Raw genomic sequence first — 21,571 nt, 5'->3', positions numbered from 1 at the left:
TTTGTAAAACAAATACAGTTAAGATTTCATACATCAATCACCATACTTTGCCATGGGAACTAGGACCTGTGAAATGCAGCTTCACTCAGGCTAAACAAATGATCACACAAAAATTATTATTTTGAAAGGCTACATGTGAAAGTGGCCCTGGGGGTTTGGACTGTAATGGTTTGCGTTTCATGGAATTTCCTGCTCGGGAAAATATTAAACAGACAAGGGTCACACTTTCAAAAGCAATTAGTGATCAAGCTGGAGTTTTTCTAACTTAAAAAAAAAATTAATTGGAAACATAATGTAGGGAAAAAGTCTGAGAAATGAAAGTTCTCTCTTGACCTTGTTCAATTACAACCACCGTTTATTAACTTAACGTGTCAGAGCGCTGGATTCCCCCCCCAGTTTTATTGAGTTTACTGTACAGTTGTGTATGTCAGGAAGCATACACCATGCACATTCTGTGATCCAATGGGATCAATTTAAGTGTGGATTATAACAGCCAGAAGTGAAAGAGGGTGGGAAACCCCACTAACGCATCATCCTCACATTACTGGTCATAGCACAGTACTGTACGATCATGGTCACATGGTCTAACTATAATCTTAATGACCTGATTAATTTCTACTTATCTGATTAACACCACTTAATGGAAACTCTCCCAGTGTAAAACATGGTCTAAGGGAGATTTCATTATGGCATGGGACTTGGTGATCCATATTCACGTGTCTGACAAATTACTATTAATTCCACCCAGGTTCTCCCTTTAGCTGCAACATGACAAATAGTCTGTTCACATTATGCAGAGTGAACACCAGTCACACAAGTCATTCCAGAGATACTTATCATTGTCAGGTTAGGCCCCATGCATAATGCCAAAGGTAGCAATCAAAGCCCAGAAAAGTGTTTCCAGGCCCGGAGTTAGCCACCACGGCTCAAACGAGAATAAATCACATGGGCCCGGGCCTGGAGTGAGTGACTCGGTAAACATGCTGATAGTGTGTCTTTATGTCATCTGTGTAAGCTGTTGCTGACGGTCTGTCCTCATAAGTACGGGGGAGTAGGGCAAGCAGCAAGGAGGGCAAGTGTCTAAACAAGCCATACGTCACTATCAGCTGGGCCAGGTTTTACAGACAGCAGTCTCCAGCAGGCCCTGCTCCTCGCCAGCCAGATAAAGAGCCAGGAGGAATTCAGCCCTTCACTTCAGCCACCAGACGGATGAGCTGTGAGCGTCTGCACACTGTCAGCCCAGATGACAACACAAGCCATCCACCACCCACCACCACCAGACAGAACGCATGGGAACACACTCAGGCGGTGTTAAGACATGTTCAACATGTGATTACATGTGTAAGCTATCACACTCCTGCACCCGCAGGTCAGCAGATTGAGCTCATCAACCCATCTCGCAATATTCAATTACATTGTTCTATCATTTGTTAATGTGGAATTTGGGTTGGTGCCCTAGAATCCATCTATAAATCCTTGAGTATCAAACCTAAAAAAAAAACTTTAAAAAGAAGAGTGATTAATAGAGGCGCTCAACATCAAACATGTGTGCGGTGTCAGAGTGGTAGAGTAGCAGCCATTGACATGACAGATACAATGGATATAAATCAAATAACATTTTATTGGTCACATTCACATGGTTAGCAGATGTTATTGCGAGTGTAGCGAAATGCTTGTGTTTTTAGTTCTGACAGTGCAGCAATATCTAACAAGTAATCTAACAATTCCACAACAGTGACATAATACACACATCTATTAAAGGAATGGAATAAGAATATAAAAATATATGGATGAGCAATGACAGAGCGGGATATGGAACATACAATAGCTATAAAATGCAGTATATACAGATGAGATGAGTAATGCAAGATTTGTAAACATTAAAGTGGCATTATTAAAGTGACAAGTGATCCATTTATTAAAGTGGCCAATGATTTCAAGTCTGTATGTAGGCAGTAGTCTCTGTGTTAGTGATGGCTGTTTAACAGTCTGATGTCCTTGAGATTGAAAAACAGATTCTGTCTCTCGGTCCCAGCTTTGATGCACCTGTACGGACCTCACCTTCTGGATAGTAGCGGGATGAACAGGCAGTGGCCCGGGTGGTTGTTGTCCTTGATTATATTTTGGGCCTTCCTGTGACATCAGGTGCTGGTGTCCTGGAGGGCAGGTAGTTTGCCCCCGGTGATGCTTTGTGCAGACCGCACCACCCTCTGGAGAGCCCTTCCGGTTGAGGGCGGTGCAGTTGCCGTAATAGGCGGTGATACAGCCCAACAGGATGCTCTCAATTGTGCATCTCTAAAGGTTTGTGAGGATTTTAGGTGACAAGCCAAATTTCTTCAGCCTCCTGAGGTTGAAGAGGCGCTGTTGTGACTTATTCACCACACTGTGTGTGAGGGTGGACAATTTCAGTTTGTCCGTGATGTGTACACCGAGTAACTTAGAACTTTCCACCTTCTCCACTGCTGTCCCATCGATGTGGATAGGGGGGGTGCTCCCTCTGCTATACCGTAGGATGTGTTTTGAGAAATACTCTTAGGGACTGGAGTCATTTACTGTAATCGGATATTATGCCAACTACACTCCATACATCTTTAGAAATTACCAGGCCAAAATAAAGACAGCACTTCAACTTTAAATGAAGTGCAACTTTTTAAGGCTTGAAGAGCAACTCTAAAAACGAACTTGTGGCATCGATATGAGTCTGAAACATTTATTCTACCGTCAACATTTGCTACAAATTGTAAAGAGGTCAATTTTGGTCATAAAGTCAGTCTCATCTGTGAGACTTGTGGTTGTGACTGCACCACAACGTAAATTAAGAATGACCACAAATTATCTATTATATTGACCAGCTGTTCAAGTGCTCACTCTAACAATGGAAATACAAGGCCTCGAAGATGGAATGCAGTCGGGGAGGAGGCGAGATCAGGTGGGACCATTCTAGTCAATGAGAGGGCCGATACAATTGTGACCAACAGGCACAACTCCGATATACAGTTATTGTTTATTCAGTTGCCAGGATGTTACGTTTTCATACTTATATATCAATCAGTACACTCGTAACAACCTAAGCATTACAAAACGTCACATTATTTTTTTACCAAATTCAACACTCATTGAACTTCAAACAAAAACTCCTCGTTTGGTGGGCACAAAAACGGCACCTGCTGGAGGAGACCGATTTTGGGCCGAGTTGAGCCTCTGGCTTCACCTCTTCCTCTCTGGGTTGGATTTTTTTCAAACCTGCCCACATGCCCACAGCTGGTAGCACACAGGTAATCGTCAATTCGGAGTGCAGCTGCACACGACCCAATCGTAATGCCTGTGGTACATTTGGGTTGTCTTTGGATATCCCGATGGGATTAGTTCGGGACCATAGGTAAATTAGATGTTAAAATTATAATAGCTCCAAATTTCAATGACTTAAAAACCTCAAACCAACTATAAATTGTAGAAATTAATATACAAATATAAAAAAAACATTTAATGAGAAAACTGAAAAGAATCCAACATGAAATATTGTCTAATTTACATTGTAATTTATTGATAGTGCCTAACTAGCCTTGGAGATATCCAAAGTCAAACCAACAACTTTGCCATGGTCGCACACCAGCTTGCCGAAGCTAATTGGCAAAATTATTTGGATAACTTCTCCCACCTGCGAACACACACAAGAAACCCATCAAACCAAACCACAAAAACAACTCACGTTTGAATTGTCATGGCCACGAGTATTTCTTAATTAACCAAATGAAAGAATATCTATTATATTGACAAGATAACCAGATGACCACTCAAACAATGGAAATATATGTCTTCAATGATTGAAGGCAGGCAAGATCAGATGGGACCATTCTAGCCAATGAGATGGCAGATACGCGTGTCAACAACAGGCACATAAAGTTGTTTTTCTCAAAGTTGCCGAAATGCCACGTGCATCCACTTATAATCAGTACATTTGTAACAGCTTAAACATTACAGAAATATTTGATCAAACAAGCCTCATGTAATTCAACACTTTCTCATAGACCTCCATACCAAAAAAGTGCTCATCTCACACGGACAGATTTTGAGTAAATCCTTTGGCTCTCCCTTGCTGACCAAATGTAAATAATCAGGAAGTGCGGTCACCCTTTAATGCTTTATAAGGCCTACAGAAATCATTCATTAGCAAATAAAACTATGTAGAATGGCTTCTTACAGCACCTTTTGCAAATCACCAGATGTAGACCATTATGTCGATGACTTTGTTTATAATTGTTTAGTCAAGTTTTATACTGCTTATGAAGAACATATGAATGCTCTTTAAAGCCTTTAAGATGTTAGATTTAAGTGGCTCCAATGGCAAACAAGTTGACTTAACCTAAATGCATGCGATACCATTTTGAATACTATTAAGTATGATTTGACTATATGACTATGACACTGGTGTAGAGCAGTGGAGGATGCAGAGGCTCATTATAATGGCTGGAATGTCAAACACAAGGAGAGTATGCGTTTGATACCATTCCATTAATTCCGTTCCATCCGTTACCATGAACCGTCCTCCCCTCTGCATCCTCCACTGGTGCAGATGAAAACCAACCTGAGCTCACTAACAAGACTATGAAGGTGCATATAATCCCAAAATAATTTATTTAATACACACAAATCAATATACATTCAAGAATCGTCTATGCATGTTAGTCATGACAAACAATTATCACACTAATTCTGGATCTGAAAAAAAAAAATAAGCTGGTAAATTTACATGTAGCTTTGCTGATGTTACAGCGCCACCTGGTGTATACAGACAACCTATTCAGTATAAACACACCAACGAACCTTCAACCACTAGTGACCTCTTTCGTTCTAATAATTTAAACCATTTCCATTTGGAATGTAACGCTTGGTAAAATAATTAGGCCTTTCCCTTTCCACAATCATCTCTAAAATGTGGACATTAGCCCATAGTATAAAACAGATAATATAGTCTAATAATAACATTAGTATGTAGTAGTAACACTAATAAACACACATGTAACAAAGAAAGCCAAAATGATAATGGAAAAATAACCAAAAACACTTACACAAAACAAAGTCAATCCCTTGCAAAGGCAGACACTCACTTGTTCCTTCAAGTTTTCTGCCTTTGTGCTAACTTTCTACTGTCTCTGGAGCTTGAAGTGATCTGATAGTCCAATGCGGACCATTTGGCACACTAGGAATTGATCAACACTTCACATTTAGATGAGTCTGATGGCTGGTTTTCTATCATGCATTAGCATGAGATGCTAGACTAGTGGTCCACCCTGTGTGTCATGGCCTCTTGGATTTGCCTGTTGAGCTCGCTGATGATGCGGTCTTCGTGTGTATACACGCCTGTGCGTAACAGAGTGTCTCTCTCCTCCAGCAGCCGGCTGAGGTGATCATCGGCGCTCTCATTGAGAGACACGGCGGGGCCGGCAGAGCTGCTGCCCCATGGCTTCTTGTCCTCCTGTTGTTTTAACCTGCGGTAGAAAAACACAGCCAGCGGGGGAGGAGGGTAAGATGTTGAAGCAAATGGATTCAGAAAACAACCCAAGGAAGAGTGGAACTTCACATCAGATAAATGACATATACACACACACATACATACATATACACACGTATATATAATATACATGTAAATATATACATATACATCTACACACATGCATATATAGATAAATAATATATATTACTACACACAGATATATCTATATACACACACGGATATACAGTTGTATGTAGGTATGTATAATACACATACATACATACATACATACATATCCGTGTGTATGCATAAAAATATATATCCGTGTGTGTGTATGCATACAGTGGGGCAAAAAAGTATTTAGTCAGCCACCAATTGTGCATGTTCTCCCACTTAAAAAGACGAGAGAGGCCTGTAACTTTCATAGGTACACTTCAACTATGACAGACAAAATGAGGGGAAAAAACTTGGAGTTACATTGGTAGCGGTCCTACTGCTGTATTATTTTATTTATTTATTTATATATTTATATATATTTATATATAAATAATACACATGTATGTGTGTATGTATATATACACTGCTCAAAAAAAAATAAAGGGAACACAAACACAATGTAACTCCAAGTCAATCACACTTCTGTGAAATCAAACTGTCCACTTAGGAAGCAACACTGATTGACAATAAATTTCACATGCTGTTGTGCAAATGGAATAGACAACAGGTGGAAATTATAGGCAAGACAGCCCCAATAAATGAGTGGTTCTGCAGGTGGTGACCACAACAGACCACTTCTCAGTTCCAATGCTTCCTGGCTGATGTTTTGGTCACTTTTGAATGCTGGCGGTGCTTTCACTCTAGTGGTAGCATGAGACGGAGTCTACAACCCACACAAGTGGCTCAGGTAGTGCTGCTCATCCAGGATGGCACATCAATGCGAGCTGTGGCAAGAAGGTTTGCTGTGTCTGTCAGCGTAGTGTCCAGAGCATGGAGGCGCAACCAGGAGACAGGCCAGTACATCAGGAGACGTGGAGGATGCCGTAGGAGAGCAACAACCCAGCAGTAGGACCGCTACCTCCGCCTTTGTGCAAGGAGGGGCAGGAGGAGCACTGCCAGAGCCCTGCAAAATGACCTCCAGCAGGCCACAAATGTGCATGTGTCTGCTCAAACGGTCAGAAACAGACTCCATGAGGGTGGTATGAGGGCCCGACGTCCACAGGTGGGGGTTGTGCTTACAGACCAACACCGTGCAGGACGTTTGGCATTTGCCAGAGAACACCAAGATTGGCAAATTTGCCACTGGCGCCCTGTACTCTTCACAGATGAAAGCAGGTTCACACTGAGCACGTGACCGACGTGACAGAGTCTGGAGACACCGTGGAGAACGTTCTGCTGCCTGCAACATCCTCCAGCATGACCGGTTTGGCGGTGGGTCAGTTATGGTGTGGGGTGGCATTTGTTTGGGGGGGGACGCACAGCCCTCCATGTGCTCGCCAGAGGTAGCCTGACTGCCATTAGGTACCGAGATGAGATCCTCAGACCCCTTGTGAGACCATATGCTGGTGCGGTTGGCCCTGGGTTCCTCCTAATGCAAGACAATGCTAGACCTCATGCGGCTGAAGTGTGTCAGCAGTTCCTGCAAGAGGAAGGCATTGATGCTATGGACTGGCCCGCCCGTTCCCCAGACCTGAATTCAATTGAGCACATCATGTCTCGTTCCATCCACCAACGCCACGTTGCACCACAGACTGTCCAGGAGTTGGCGGATGCTTTAGTCCAGGTCTGGGAGGAGATCCCTCAGGAGACCATCTGCCACCTCATCAGGAGCATACCCAGGCGTTGTAGGGAGGTCATACAGGCACGTGGAGGCCACACACACTCCTGAGCCTCATTTTGACTTGTTTTAAGGACATTACATCAAAGTTGGATCTGCCCGTAGTGTGGTTCTCCACTTTAATTTTGAGTGCCACTCCAAATCCAGACATCCATGGGTTGATAAATTTGATTTCCATTGATCATTGTGTGATTTTGTTGTCAGCATTTAACTATATAAAGAAAAAAATATTTAAGAATATTTAATTCATTCAGATCTAGGATGTGTCATTTTAGTGTTCCCTTTATTTTTTTGAGCAGTATATTATATATTTATATATATATATATAAATTGTATGTATGTGATTATATATATATATATATATATATATATATATACATACATACATACATACACACACACACAGAGAATGATTAATTTCAGATTTTATTTCTTTCATCACATTCCCAGTGGGTCAGAAGTTTACATACACTCAAGTAGTATTGTCTTTAAATAGTTTAACTTGGGTCAAATGTTACGGGTAGCCTTCCACAAGCTTCCCACAATGAGCTGGGTGAATTTTGGCCCATTCCTCCTGACAGAGCTAGAGTAACTGAGTCAGGTTTCTAGGCCTCCTAGCTCACACACGCCTTTTCAGTTCTGCCCACAAAATGTTCTATAGGATTGAGGTCAGGGCTTTGTGATGGCCACTCCAATACCTTGAATTTGTTGTCCTTAAGCCATTTTGAAACAACTTTGGAAATATGCTTGTGGTCATTGTCCATTTGGAAGTCCCATTTGCAACCAAGCTTTAACTTCCTGACTGATGCCTTGAGATGTTGCTTCAATATATCCACATAATTTCCCCTTCTCATGATGCAATCTATTTTGTGAAGTGCACCAGTCCGTCCTGCAGCAAAAGCATCCCCACAACATGATGCTGCCACCCCCGCGCTTCACGGTTGGGATGGTGTTCTTCGTCTTCACCCTTTCTCCTCCAAACATAACGATGGTCATTATGGCCAAACAGTTCCATTTTTGTTTCATAATTTATCGTCGAAAGAATGAGCGTTACGCCGAGGCCTGTACTCTGGAGCGGGATCGATTTGGTGTTGGAGGGTCCGTCATGGTCTGAGGCAGTGTGTCATAGCATCATCAGGCTGAGCTTGTTGTCATTGCAGGCAATCTCAACGCTGTGCGTTACAGGGAAGACATCCTTCTCCCTCATGTGGTACATTTCCTGCAGGCTCATCCTGACATGACCCGCCAGCATGACAATGCCACCAGCCATACTGCTCGTTCTGTGCGTGATTTCCTGCAGACAGGAATGACAGTGTTCTGCCATGGCCAGCATACAGCTCAGATCTCAAACTCATTGAGCACGTCTGGGACCTGTTGGATCGGTGGGTGAGGGATAGGGCCATTCCCCCCAGAAATGTCTTGCAGGTGACACGGTGGAAGAGTGGGGTAACATCTCACAGCAAGAATCGGCAAATCTGGTGCAGACCATGAGGAGGAGATGCACAGCAGTACCTGGTGGTGGCCACACCAGATACTGTTACTTTTGATTTTGACCCCCCACCCCCTTTGTTCAGGGACACATTATTACATTGCTGTTAGTCTCATGTCAGTGGAACTTGTTCAGTTTATGTCGCAGTTGTTGAATCTGGTTATGTCCATACAAATATTTACACATGTTAAGTTTATTTTCACCAAACACAGTTGACAGTGAGAGGACGTTTCATTTTTTTGTTGCCGAGTTTAGTATAAAGCTGGCATATGAATGTCAATGAATGAATAAATAAATAAATAAAATGTTGGGGGGGATACAGGGAGCATAAAAGTCCCTTTTGCCTTTGACTATAGTTGTTTTGAATTAAATTCCACTTAACTCGTCTTAAGTGAACCTTCCAGGCTCTTGGAAGATAAATAATGCTAGCGTAGAAAGTGGTAGTTCGTACCTGTTCAGCTCGTTCCTGATGTCCTCCAGCTCGTGTTTCTCGCTTTTGACGGCTTCCTTCTCCTCGGCTGCCAGGTAGCGCAGCCTCATGGTCTCCAGCTCCTGCTGCTGCTTCTTCAGCCGTGTCATGGCGCTCTCCTGCTCTCTCTAACACAACATACCAGAGAAGGCTGTTATCATATCACTCTGTTCTGCAGCACAGCATACTTTCTCAAACACAGTAGGAAAATAACCAGGTGTTTGAGGGATGGGAATTGGCAGGGACCTAAAAGATACAAAATTATCACGATACTGAGGTGCCGAATACGATAATAGGGTATCCCTATACTCCCGATATATATAGCAATTCAATGTTGCGATTTTATTGCGATGATGTTTCCAACATAATGCTCACTATATATCTGCAGCAGAGAGACAAGAGCACGACAACATTTGTTTTGATTAGTCATGGAAATAAGTGTTGAAAACATGTTGGCTCAGTATGAAAAAGAATAACAAGCTATAGGATGAAGAATACTGGCGTTTTGGCGAAGTACAGCAGACTAGCGCTAGCTAACACCATCTTAAATAAATACATATAGCTATATATGCACACACAGTATTTCAGCTTTTATTTCTTTCATCACATTCCCAGTGGGTTAGGAGTTTACGTACACAAGTAGTATTTGGTAGCATTGCCTTTTAATTGTTTAACTTGTGTCAAACATTTTGGGTAGCCTTCCACAAGCTTCACACAATAAGTTTGGTGAATTTTGGCCCACTCCTTCTGACAGAACTGGAGTCAGGTTTCTAGGCCTCGTTTAATGCACACTTTTTCCGTTCTGCCCACAAATGTTCTATGGGATTGATGTCAGGATTTGTGATGGCCAATCCAATACCTTGACTTTGTTGTCCTTAAGCCATTTTGCCACAACTTCGGAAGTATGCTTGGGGTCATTGTCCATTTGAAAGACCCATTTGCGACCAAGCTTTAACTTCCTGACTGATGTCTTGAGATGTTGCTTCAATATATCCATATATCCAATAATTTCTCCTCATGATTCCATCTATTTTGTGAAGTGCACCATTCCCTCCTGCAGCAAAGCATCCCCACATGATGTTGCCAACCCCGTGCTTCACGGTTGGGATGGTGTTCTTCGCCTTGCAAGTATCACCCTTTTTCCTCCAAACGTAACGATGGTCATTATGGCCAAAAGGTTCTATTTTTATTCATCAGACCAGAGGACATTTCTACAAAAAGTGCGATCTTTGTCCCCATGTGCAGTTGCAAACCGTAGTCAGGCTTTTTTAAATGCCGTTTTTGGAGCAGTGGCTTCTTCCTTGCTGAGCGGCCTTTCAGGTTATGTCGATATAGGACTCATTTTACTGTGGATATAGATACTTTTGTACCCGTGTCCTCCAGCATCTTCACATGGTCCTTTGCTGTTGTTCTGGGATGATTTGCACTTTTCACACCAAAGTACGTTCATCTCTAGGAGACAGAACACGTCTCCTTGAGCGGTATGACGGCTGCATGGTCCCATGGTGTTTATACTTGCGTACTATTGTTTGTACAGATGAACGTCGTACCTTCAAGCATTTGGAAATTTCTCCCAAGGATGAACCAGACTTGTGGATGTCCACCATTTCCCCCCCAGAGGTCTTAGCTGATTTATTTCAATTGTCCTATGATGTCAAGCAAAGAGGCACTGAGTTGGAAGGTAGGCCTTGAAATAAATCCACAGGTAAACCTCCAATTGACTCAAATGATGTCAATTAGCTTATCAGAAGCTTCTAAAGCCATGACATCATTTTCTTGAATGTTCCAGTCTGTTTAAAGGCACAGTCAAATTAGTGTATGTACACTTCTGACCCACTGGAATTGTGATAGTGAATTATAAGTGAAATAATCTGTCTGTATACAATTGTTGGAAATTACTTGTGTCATGCACAAAGTAGATGTCCTAACCAACTTGCCAAAACTATAGTTTGATAAGAAATTTGTGGAGTGGTTGAAAAACTAGTTTTAATGACTCCAACCTAAGTGTATGTAAACTTCCGACTTCAATGGTATATTATTATTACTACAAATCAATACTTGGAAAGTATATTATCCAAAATAATATTGCGAAACATAACTACAGATTTTTTCCCCAATCACCAGTGTTTACATTGGTACCATGGAATAAAAAGCTGATCATAGAATAAAAAGCATTTTGACCAAGAGAATCCTATGACGGTTTCAAAGAACAGCAGTTTAGGGACATGTCATGTGTTCCCTGACACTTAACAGTTATTGGTTCAGATATGGACACCGCTTCCCTTTTCCAGACAATCACTGGTTAAAATACAGACAAGTTACTTTTTCTCACACAGCCAGGGCAAAACTGAACATTAGTCGCCTGTAATACATTTATTTTGCCAAAATTGCTAGAAAAACAAACCACAGAAACATTTCTGGATCGCACATTGCCAAGTAAACGCCAAAGCAACAACACTGAAACAATTATGGCAGTGATTTTTGTAAGGCCTCTTGGGCAAAGGATTTCCTCAGTTACTGCTAGTTGAAAAGTGCATTAAGTATTTCCAGTGGACAACAGCGCCACGCTAGGGGTTAGGTGTGTGGTACTCCACTGCATTCTCAGTAATGGAGGACAGGCTCTTGGTAAACACAGCCCTCCAGAGTCTGGATCTCTCCAAGAGGGAGGAGAGAGGACAAAGGCAGCACAAGCAGGATTGAGTGACCAGTGAATGACCCCCATTCCCAGTGGCCTGCATCCAGTGGGTTAGACTAGGTACTCGCCTGAGTGAAGCAAGCAGCCCAGATGGGCCTCAACTACAGTTTTCTGGAAAATAAGCCAACTGACAGACAGACACCTGGGGGATTTCAAAGCTCCAGTTTTTCAGGTCTCACACTATCTGACACCAAATACCAAGACGGTTCAGAGTTAGGGGAGTAGGAGGCACACTTGGGCTCAAATTAACCAGTTGACCGTATCTGCTGTATTAGAGGCTAAGAGATAAGATAAGGCTAAGGGCTAAGTCAGGAATGTAGAAGTTTTCTAAAGAACTGCATTTCATTCTTACCATCTGGACATTTTAGAGGGAAAGGGCATTATTCCTGAGGGGAGAATTGCTTTGCCGCAACGTAGCTAAACATTATGCAGACGAGTTGATAGGTGAAACAAATAATGATACCAAACAAATGTTAACTACACAGAGCGTATCCAAGCACAGGTCTGACAGATACTCCTAAAAACAAGTGTGACATTTAAATGGTTAACGCCTGGGCTAATGCTTAACATAATACAAACATGATTTATAGGACTATTTCACATTAAGTTATGAAGCCCTTAGTGCAACATAAATCAACTTGTGTTTTCTTAACATATATCTGGCACTTAGAAAGTCCAGAAAAAAGGGGGTTCAGATTTTCCAGCTGGCTTTTGTCTTTAACAGTTATTAGTGAGGCCTGATAAGCCCAGTGTGCCGACGTTGTTGACATTGGATCAGTCCCTCGAAGGGTTCACTCCAGACGCAGCACAGGTTGCAAAGCCCACTATAAGGTTGTGCTGATTTAAAAGTGATCAATGTCTAATAGACCTTTGAATTTTTTTTGGGGGGGGGGCCCCATGTAAATACACACACACACACACACACCCCGAATGAATCCACATGATATACTGTATGATGATGCTGTGAAAGTTAGAATAAAGTTAACTAACGCGGCATCCTTTATTTGCATTCACACTTATCCTCAAGCTGCTAATTATTTATTATTGACACATGCTGCAAGGATGCAACAAATGTAAAATATTTAGACATCAGAGGGTGGGGGGGACAAAGATATGATTTATGCCTAGGGCTGGGCAATATGGCCAAAATAACAAATGTTTTTCACAGTATGACAGTATTTTATGTTTTGGAAAAAAAGCTCTAATCATGCTACATGAGTAGTTCATTACTCTAGGGATGCAACAATGTGGCTAACTTCATTCTGATTGTTCAATCAAACTTCAACACCACCAAAAATGTCTGCATTCCCTGCACTTTTGTTATCATTTCCACACTATGCCCCGTAGGTGTGCATGATATGGGCTATATCACACAGTGCAATCAGAAAGTATTCAGACCCCTTTACTTTTCCCATACTGTTACGTTACAGCCTTATTCTAAAATAGATCACCCCCCCAATCTACACACAATGCCCCATAATGGCAAAGCGAAAACAGGTTTATAGAAATGTTTGCAAATTTATGAAAAATTGAAATAAATCTAAGAGCCAAGAGACTCGCAATTGAGCTTAACCTCTGAGGTATGTGGGACCGCTAGCGTCCCATCTGGCCAACATCCAGTGAGATTGCAGAGCGCCAAATTCAAATACAGAAATACTCCTTATAAAAATTCAGAAAAGATACAACTATTTTACATAGGTTTAAAAGATTAACTTCTTGTGAATCCAACCACGGTCTGAGATTTAAAAAATGCTTTACAGCGAAAGCATACCTTTGAGAACATAGCTCAGCAGACAAATCATTAAACAGTAACCACCCAAGTAGAAGTTACACAAGTCAGAAATAGAGATAAAATGAATTACTAACCTTTGATGATCTTCATATGGTTGCACTCAAGACATTCATTTATTCAATAAATGTTCCTTTTGTTCTATAAAGTCTCTTTATATCCGAAAACCTCCGTTTTGTTTGCGCGTTTTGTTCGGTAATCCACAGGCTCAAACGCAGTCACAACAGGCAGACAAAAAAAACTGTATCCGTAAAGTTCATAGAAAAATGTCAAACGATGTTTATATTCAATCCTCAGGTTGTTTTTAGCCTAAATAAATCGATAATATTTCAACCGGACAATAACGTCGTCAATATAAAAGGTAAACAAGAAAGGCACACTCTCGGTCGCGCGCATGAAAAAGCTGCGACACGGCAGGGTCCACTCATTCAGACTGCTCTTACTCTCTCATTTCTCAGAATACAAGCCTGAAACAATTTCTAAAGACTGTTGACATCTAGTGGAAGGCATAGGAACTGCAATTTGAGTCCTAAGTCAATGGATACTGTAATGACATTGAATAGAAAACTACACAAAAAGAAAATCCTACTTCCTGAACGGATTTCTCTCAGGTTTTCACCTGCCAAATCAGTTCTGTTATACTCAGACATTATTTTAACAGTTTTGGAAACTTTAGAGTGTTTTCTATCCACATCTACTAATTATATGCACATCCTATCTTCTGGGCCTGAGTAGAAGGCAGTTAAATTTGGACACGCTTTTCCTCCAAAATTCCAAATGCTGCCCCCTACCCTAGAGGAGTTAAGTGCATCAGGTTTCCATTGATCATCCTTGAGATCTTTCTACAACTTGGAGTCCACCTGTGGTAAATGCAATTGATTGGACATATGGAAAGGCACACACTTGTCTATATAAGGTCACACAGTTGACAGTGCATGTCAGAGCAAAAACCAAGCCATGAGTTCGAAGGAATAGAGTGTCGAGGCACAGATCTGGGGAAGGCGACCAAAAAAATGTCTGCAGCATTGAAGGTCCCTGAGATCACAATGGCCTCCATCATTCTTAAATGGAAAAAGTGTGGAACCACAGTGCGGAACCACAAAACTCTTCCTAGAGCTGGCCACCCGGCCAAACTGAGCAATCGGGGAGAAGGGCCTTGGTCAGGGAGGTGACCAAGAACCCGCTAGAGTCAATGGTTGTTTTGACACCATATTCCAAAAAGCAAGTTCTGTAGGCTCTAGTTTTTTCTCATATTGATTAATGTCCAGTCGTGTGGTCGAGTTCTGCAAGGAAAGACCTAGTTAAGCTGCAGCTGGCCCTGAACAGAACAGCACGTCCTGCTCTTCATTGTAATCAGATGGCTGATATAAATATTATGCATGCCAGTCTGCTGGCTAAGAGTTGAGGAGAGACTGACCGCATCACTTTTTATGAGAAACATTAATGTGTTGAAAATCCCAAATTGTTGTTTACATAGTCAATTTACACACAGCTCTGACACACACTTACCCCACCAGACATGCCACCAGGTGTCTTTCCACAGTCCCAAAATCCAGAGCAAATTCAAGAAAGCGTACCGTATTATATAGAGCCATTACTGCATGAAACTCTGTTCCATCTCATATTGTTCAAATGAACAGAAAATCTAGTTTCAAAAAACAAATACATCTCACAACTCTCCCCTATTTGACCTAGATAGTTTGTGTGCATGTATTGATATTTAGGCTGCGTGTGCCTTGAAAAAAACATTGATGTAGTTCTGTTCTTCAGCTGATCTTGTCTATTAACGTTCTGTATTATGTCATGTTTCATGTGGACCCCATGAAGTTTCTGCAACAGCTAATGAGTATCCTAATAAAATACCAAAACCTGCTCCAGAGCACTCAGGATCTCAAACTAGGGAGAAGGTTCACCTTCCAACAGGACAACAACCCTAAGCACATAACTACGACGAGGCAGGAGAGACCTGAAAATAGCTGTGCAGTGACGTTCCCCATCCAACCTGATAGAGCTTGAGAGGATCTGCAGAGAATAGGAGAAACTCCAAAAACACAGGTGTGCCAAGCTTGTACTGTCATATCCAAGAAGACTTGAGGCTGTTATCGCTGCCAAAAGTCCAACAAAGTACTGAGTAAAAGGTCTGAATACATATGTAAATGCAATACTTGTTAAAAATTAACAAAACAATTAACAAAAACTGTTTTTGCTTTGGATTTATGGGGTATTGTGTGTAGATTCATGAGGATTTTTATTTAAATCAGAGTAAGACTAACGTGAAAAAGTCTGAATACTTTCCGAATGCACTGTATGTACATGCGTAAATACAGTACAATACCAGTCAAATGTTTGGACACCTACTCATTCAAGGGGTTTTCTTTATTATTTACTATTTTCTACATTGTAGAATAAATAATACATATGGAATCATGTAGAAACCCCAAAAGTGTTAAATCAAAATATATTTTATATTTGAGATTCTTCAAAGGTGACACTCTTTGCCTTGACAGGTTTGCACACACTATTTTGATTTGTTTAACACTTTTTTTTGGTTACTACATGATTCCATATGTGTCATTTCATAGTTTTGACACCTTCACTATTATTCTACAAAGTAAAACATTGTAAAAATAAACCCTTGAATGAGTAGGTGTGTACAAACTTTGACTGGTAGTGTACAGTGGGGCAAAAAAGTATTTAGTCAGCCACCAATTGTGCAAGTTCTCCCACTTAAAAAGATGAGGCCTGTAATTTTGATCATAGGTACACATGGACTTTCAAGTCCCTCCAAAGATTGTCTATGGGGTTGAGATCTGGAGACTGGCTAGGCAACTCCAGGACCTTGAAATGCTTCTTAAGTAGCCACTCCTTCGTTGCCCGGGCGGTGTGTTTGGGATCATTGTCATGCTGAAAGACCCAGCCACGTTTTATCTTCAATGCCCTTGCTGATGGAAATAGGTTTTCACTCAAAATTGCATGATACATGGCCCCATTCATTCTTTCCTTTACACGGATCAGTCGTCCTGGTCCCTTTGCAGAACAACAGCCCCCAAAGCATGATGTTTCCACCCCCATGCTTCACAGTAGGTACGGTGTTCTTTGGATGCAACTCAGCATCCTTTGTCCTCCAAACACGACAAGTTGAGTTACCAAAAAGTTCTATTTTGGTTTCATCTGACCATATGACAGTATCCCAATCTTCTTCTGGATCATCCAAATGCTCTCTAGCAAACTTCAGACGGGCCTGGACATGTACTGGCTTAAGCAGGGGGACATGTCTGGCACTGTAGGATTTGAGTCCCTGTCGGGGTAGTGTGTTACTGATCGTAGGCTTTGTTACTTTTCACTAGGTCCCCCCGTGTGGTTCTGGGATTTTTGCTCACCGTTCTTGTGATCATTTTGACCCCACGGGGTGAGATCTTGCGTGGAGCCTCAGATCGAGGGAGATTATCAGTGGTCTTGTATGTCTTCCATTTCATAAGAATTGCTCCCACAGTTGATTTCCTCAAACCAAGCTGCTTACCTATTGCAGATTCAGTCTTCCCAGCCTGGTGCAGGTCTACAATTTTGTTTCTGGTGTCCTTTGACAGCTCTTTGGTCTTGGCCATAGTGGAGTTTGGAGTGTGACTGTTTGAGGTTGTGGACAGGTGTCTTTTATACTGATAACAATTTCAAATAGGTGCAATGAATACAGGTAACGAGTGGAGGACAGATGAGCCTCTTAAAGAAGAAGTTACAGATCTGTGAGAGCCAGAAATCTTGCTGGGAGTAGGTGACCAAATACTTATTTTCCACCATAATTTGCAAATAAATTAATTTAAAAAATCCTACAATGTGATTTTCTGGATTTTGTCTTCTCATTTTGTCTGTCATAGTTGAAGTGTACCTATGATGAAAATTACAGGCCTCTCATATTTCTAAGTGGGAGAACTTGCACAATTGGTGGCTGACTGAATACTTTTTTGCCCCACTGTATGTATGTATATATAGTGCCTTCGGAAAGTATTCAGCCCCTTGACTTTCAACATTTTTTTTAGGTTGTATCCTTATTCTAAAATTGATAAAATATATTTTTTTTATTTCTCAATCTTCACACATTACCCCATGGTGATAAAGCAAAAACAGATGGACATTTTTGCCAATTTATTTTAAAAAAAATATTCAGAACCTTTACTCAGTACTTTGTTGAAGCACCTTTGGCAGTGATTATAGCCTAGAGTCTTCTTGGGTATGACGCTACAATCTTGGCACACCTATATATTTGGGGAGTTTCTCCCATTCTCCTCCGCAGAGCCTGTCAGGTTGAATGGGGAGCGTTGCAGCACAGCTATTTTCAGTTCTATTTTTTTGACATGCACTGTCAACTATTGGACCTTTAATATAGACAAGTGTGCGCCTTTCCAAATTATGTCTAATCAATTTAATTTACCACAGGTGGACTCCATTGAAGTTGTAGAAACATCTCAAGGATGATCTATGAAAACAGGATGCACCTGAGCTCAATTTTGAGTCTCATAGCAAAGGGTCAGAATACTTATGTAAATAAGGTATCTGTTTATTTGTAACAATTTTTCAAACTGTTTTTGCCTTGTTATTATGGGGTATTGTGTGTAGATTGCTGAGGAATTTTTTATTTTTTATTTAATCCATTTTAGAATAAGGCTGTAACAAAATGTGAAAAAAGGTCAAGGTCTGAATACTTTCCGAAGGCACTGTATAGCACATATACTGAGTGTACAAAACATTAGGAACAGCTCTTGCCCATTCACCCTCTGAATAGCACACATACACAAGCCATGTGTCAATTGTCTCAAGGCATGAAAATCATTCTTTGACCTGTCTCCACCCCTTTATCTACACTGATTTAACAAGTAAAATCAATAAGGGATCATAGCTTTCACCTGGATTGAACTGGTCAGTCTATGTCATGGAAAGAGCAGTTGTTCCTAATGTATATATCTATATGACCCCTACATATTCTAACTATAGAATAGCACAAACATGCTGATCATGTTGGTATTAGCATAACACAGGCAAATACATTTCTGTTGAATCAAAGTGGTAGTCATCCAAATTGGCCTACCTGTTTGAATCTGGCAAGTTCTTTCAAAGCACGCCCCCACTGCTGCTTGTAATGAAGTTTTGACTTTGTCGTCGATTCCAGTGTCCTTTCAAGTTCCACCTTGAATAACAGATTGTTGATTAAAAGATGCAGCACAACCTCAACACAAAAAGGGAAAAATTACAACCTGTGGATTTAAGTGGTTACAAACAGGTTAGAAGTGGTTGTAAACTAGTTCTAAGTGGTTACAAACAGACTATAAGTGGTTATAAATAGGTTATACATTGTTATAAACAAGTTATAAGTGGTTCTCTTTCAATTACAGGTAGCCTAACGGTTCAGAGGTCGCTGGTACGAACCCCAGAGCCAGCTAGGCTCTAGATAAGAGCGTCTGCTAAATTATAAAAATGTAAAAAAAAAAAGCAAATGTACATTGCTAATCAAATTTTATTAGTCACATGCGCCGAACACAACAGGTGTAGACCTTAGTGAAATGCTTACCTTCAAGCCCCTAACCAACAATGCAGTTTAAAAAACATGAATAAGAAATAAAAGGAACAAGTAATTAAAGAGCATCGGTGAAATAACAATAGCGAGACAATATACAGGGGGTACCGGTTAGTCGAGGTAATATGTACATGTAGGTAGAGTTATTAAAGTGACTATGCATAGACAATAACAGAGTAGCAATGCAAATAGTCTGGGTAAGCCCTTTGATTAGATGTTCAGCAGTCTTATGCTGCTACGTAAGCTTAACTTTCTGAACATTCGAGACGTGTAGTCCACTTGTCATTCCAATCTCCTTTGCATTAGCGTAGCCTCTTCTGTAGCCTGTCAACTATGTGTCTATCTATCCCTGTTCTCTCCTCTCTGCACAGACCATACAAACGCTCCACACCGCGTGGCCGCGGCCACCCTAATCTGGTGGTCCCAGCGCGCACGACCCACATGGAGTTCCAGGTCTCCGGTAGCCTCTGGAACTGCCGATCTGCGGCCAACAAGGCAGAGTTCATCTCAGCCTATGCCTCCCTCCAGTCCCTCGACTTCTTGGCACTGACGGAAACATGGATCACCACAGATAACACTGCTACTCCTACTGCTCTCTCTTCGTCCGCCCACGTGTTCTCGCACACCCCGAGAGCTTCTGGTCAGCGGGGTGGTGGCACCGGGATCCTCATCTCTCCCAAGTGGTCATTCTCTCTCTCTCCCCTTACCCATCTGTCTATCGCCTCCTTTGAATTCCATGCTGTCACAGTTACCAGCCCTTTCAAGCTTAACATCCTTATCATTTATCGCCCTCCAGGTTCCCTCGGAGAGTTCATCAATGAGCTTGATGCCTTGATAAGCTCCTTTCCTGAGGACGGCTCACCTCTCACAGTCCTGGGCGACTTTAACCTCCCCACGTCTACCTTTGACTCATTCCTCTCTGCCTCCTTCTTTCCACTCCTCTCCTCTTTTGACCTCACCCTCTCACCTTCCCCCCGACTCACAAGGCAGGCAATACGCTCGACCGCTCATCTTTACTAGATGCTGTTCTTCCACTAACCTCATTGCAACTCCCCTCCAAGTCTCCGACCACTACCTTGTATCCTTTTCCCTCTCGCTCTCATCCAACACTTCCCACACTGCCCCTACTCGGATGGTATCGCGCCGTCCCAACCTTCGCTCTCTCTCCCCCGCTACTCTCTCCTCTTCCATCCTATCATCTCTTCCCTCTGCTCATACCTTCTCCAACCTATCTCCTGATTCTGCCTCCTCAACCCTCCTCTCTTCCCTTTCTGCATCCTTTGACTCTCTATGTCCCCTATCCTCCAGGCCGGCTCGGTCCTCCCCTCCCGCTCCGTGGCTCGATGACTCATTGCGAGCTCACAGAACAAAGCTCCGGGCAGCCGAGCGGAAATGGAGGAAAACTCACCTCCCTGCGGACCTGGCATCCTTTCACTCCCTCCTCTCTACATTTTCCTCCTCTGTCTCTGCTGCTAAAGCCACTTTCTACCGCTCTAAATTCCAAGCATCTGCCTCTAACCCTAGGAAGCTCTTTGCCACCTTCTCTTCCCTCCTGAATCCTCCTCCCCCTCCCCCCCCCCTCCACCCTCTCTGCAGATGACTTCGTCAACCATTTTGAAAAGAAGGTCGACGACATCCGATCCTCGTTTGCTAAGTCAAACGACACCGCTGGTTCTGCTCACACTGCCCTACCCTGTGCTCTGACATCTTTCTCCCCTCTCTCTCCAGATGAAATCTCGCTTCTTGTGACGGCCGGCCGCCCAACAACCTGCCCGCTCGACCCTATCCCCTCCTCTCTTCTCCAGACCATTTCCGGAGACCTTCTCCCTTACCTCACCTCGCTCATCAACTCATCCCTGACCGCTGGCTACGTCCCTTCCGTCTTCAAGAGAGCGAGAGTTGCACCCCTTCTGAAAAAACCTACACTCGATCCCTCCGATGTCAACAACTACAGACCAGTATCCCTTCTTTCTTTTCTCTCCAAAACTCTTGAACGTGCCGTCCTTGGCCAGCTCTCCCGCTATCTCTCTCAGAATGACCTTCTTGATCCAAATCAGTCAGGTTTCAAGACTAGTCATTCAACTGAGACTGCTCTTCTCTGTATCACGGAGGCGCTCCGCACTGCTAAAGCTAACTCTCTCTCCTCTGCTCTCATCCCTCTAGACCTATCGGCTGCCTTCGATACTGTGAACCATCAGATCCTCCTCTCCACCCTCTCCGAGTTGGGCATCTCTG

The 21,571-nt window shown here is 42.3% G+C and overlaps 1 protein-coding gene across 1 annotated transcript in view; it reads right to left on the bottom strand.

Annotated features, from left to right (window-relative positions):
- Positions 1–4,618: 4,618 nt before the first annotated feature.
- cep120 (centrosomal protein 120) overlaps positions 4,619–21,571 on the bottom strand; it is a 64,863-nt gene continuing 47,910 nt past the window's right edge. Inside the window, exons 18-20 of the mRNA XM_064974614.1 lie at positions 18,851–18,949; positions 9,269–9,414; positions 4,619–5,489 (exon numbers count right to left, since the gene is read on the bottom strand). Of these exons, the coding sequence (XP_064830686.1) occupies positions 5,279–5,489; positions 9,269–9,414; positions 18,851–18,949 (456 nt within the window). The 3' untranslated portion in view covers positions 4,619–5,278. The remainder of the gene's footprint in view (positions 5,490–9,268; positions 9,415–18,850; positions 18,950–21,571) is intronic.

The sequence above is a fragment of the Oncorhynchus masou genome, chromosome 1 (assembly GCF_036934945.1).
Source record: "Oncorhynchus masou masou isolate Uvic2021 chromosome 1, UVic_Omas_1.1, whole genome shotgun sequence".
Taxonomy (NCBI): domain Eukaryota; kingdom Metazoa; phylum Chordata; class Actinopteri; order Salmoniformes; family Salmonidae; genus Oncorhynchus; species Oncorhynchus masou.
This window is presented reverse-complemented; position numbering and strand designations above follow the sequence as displayed.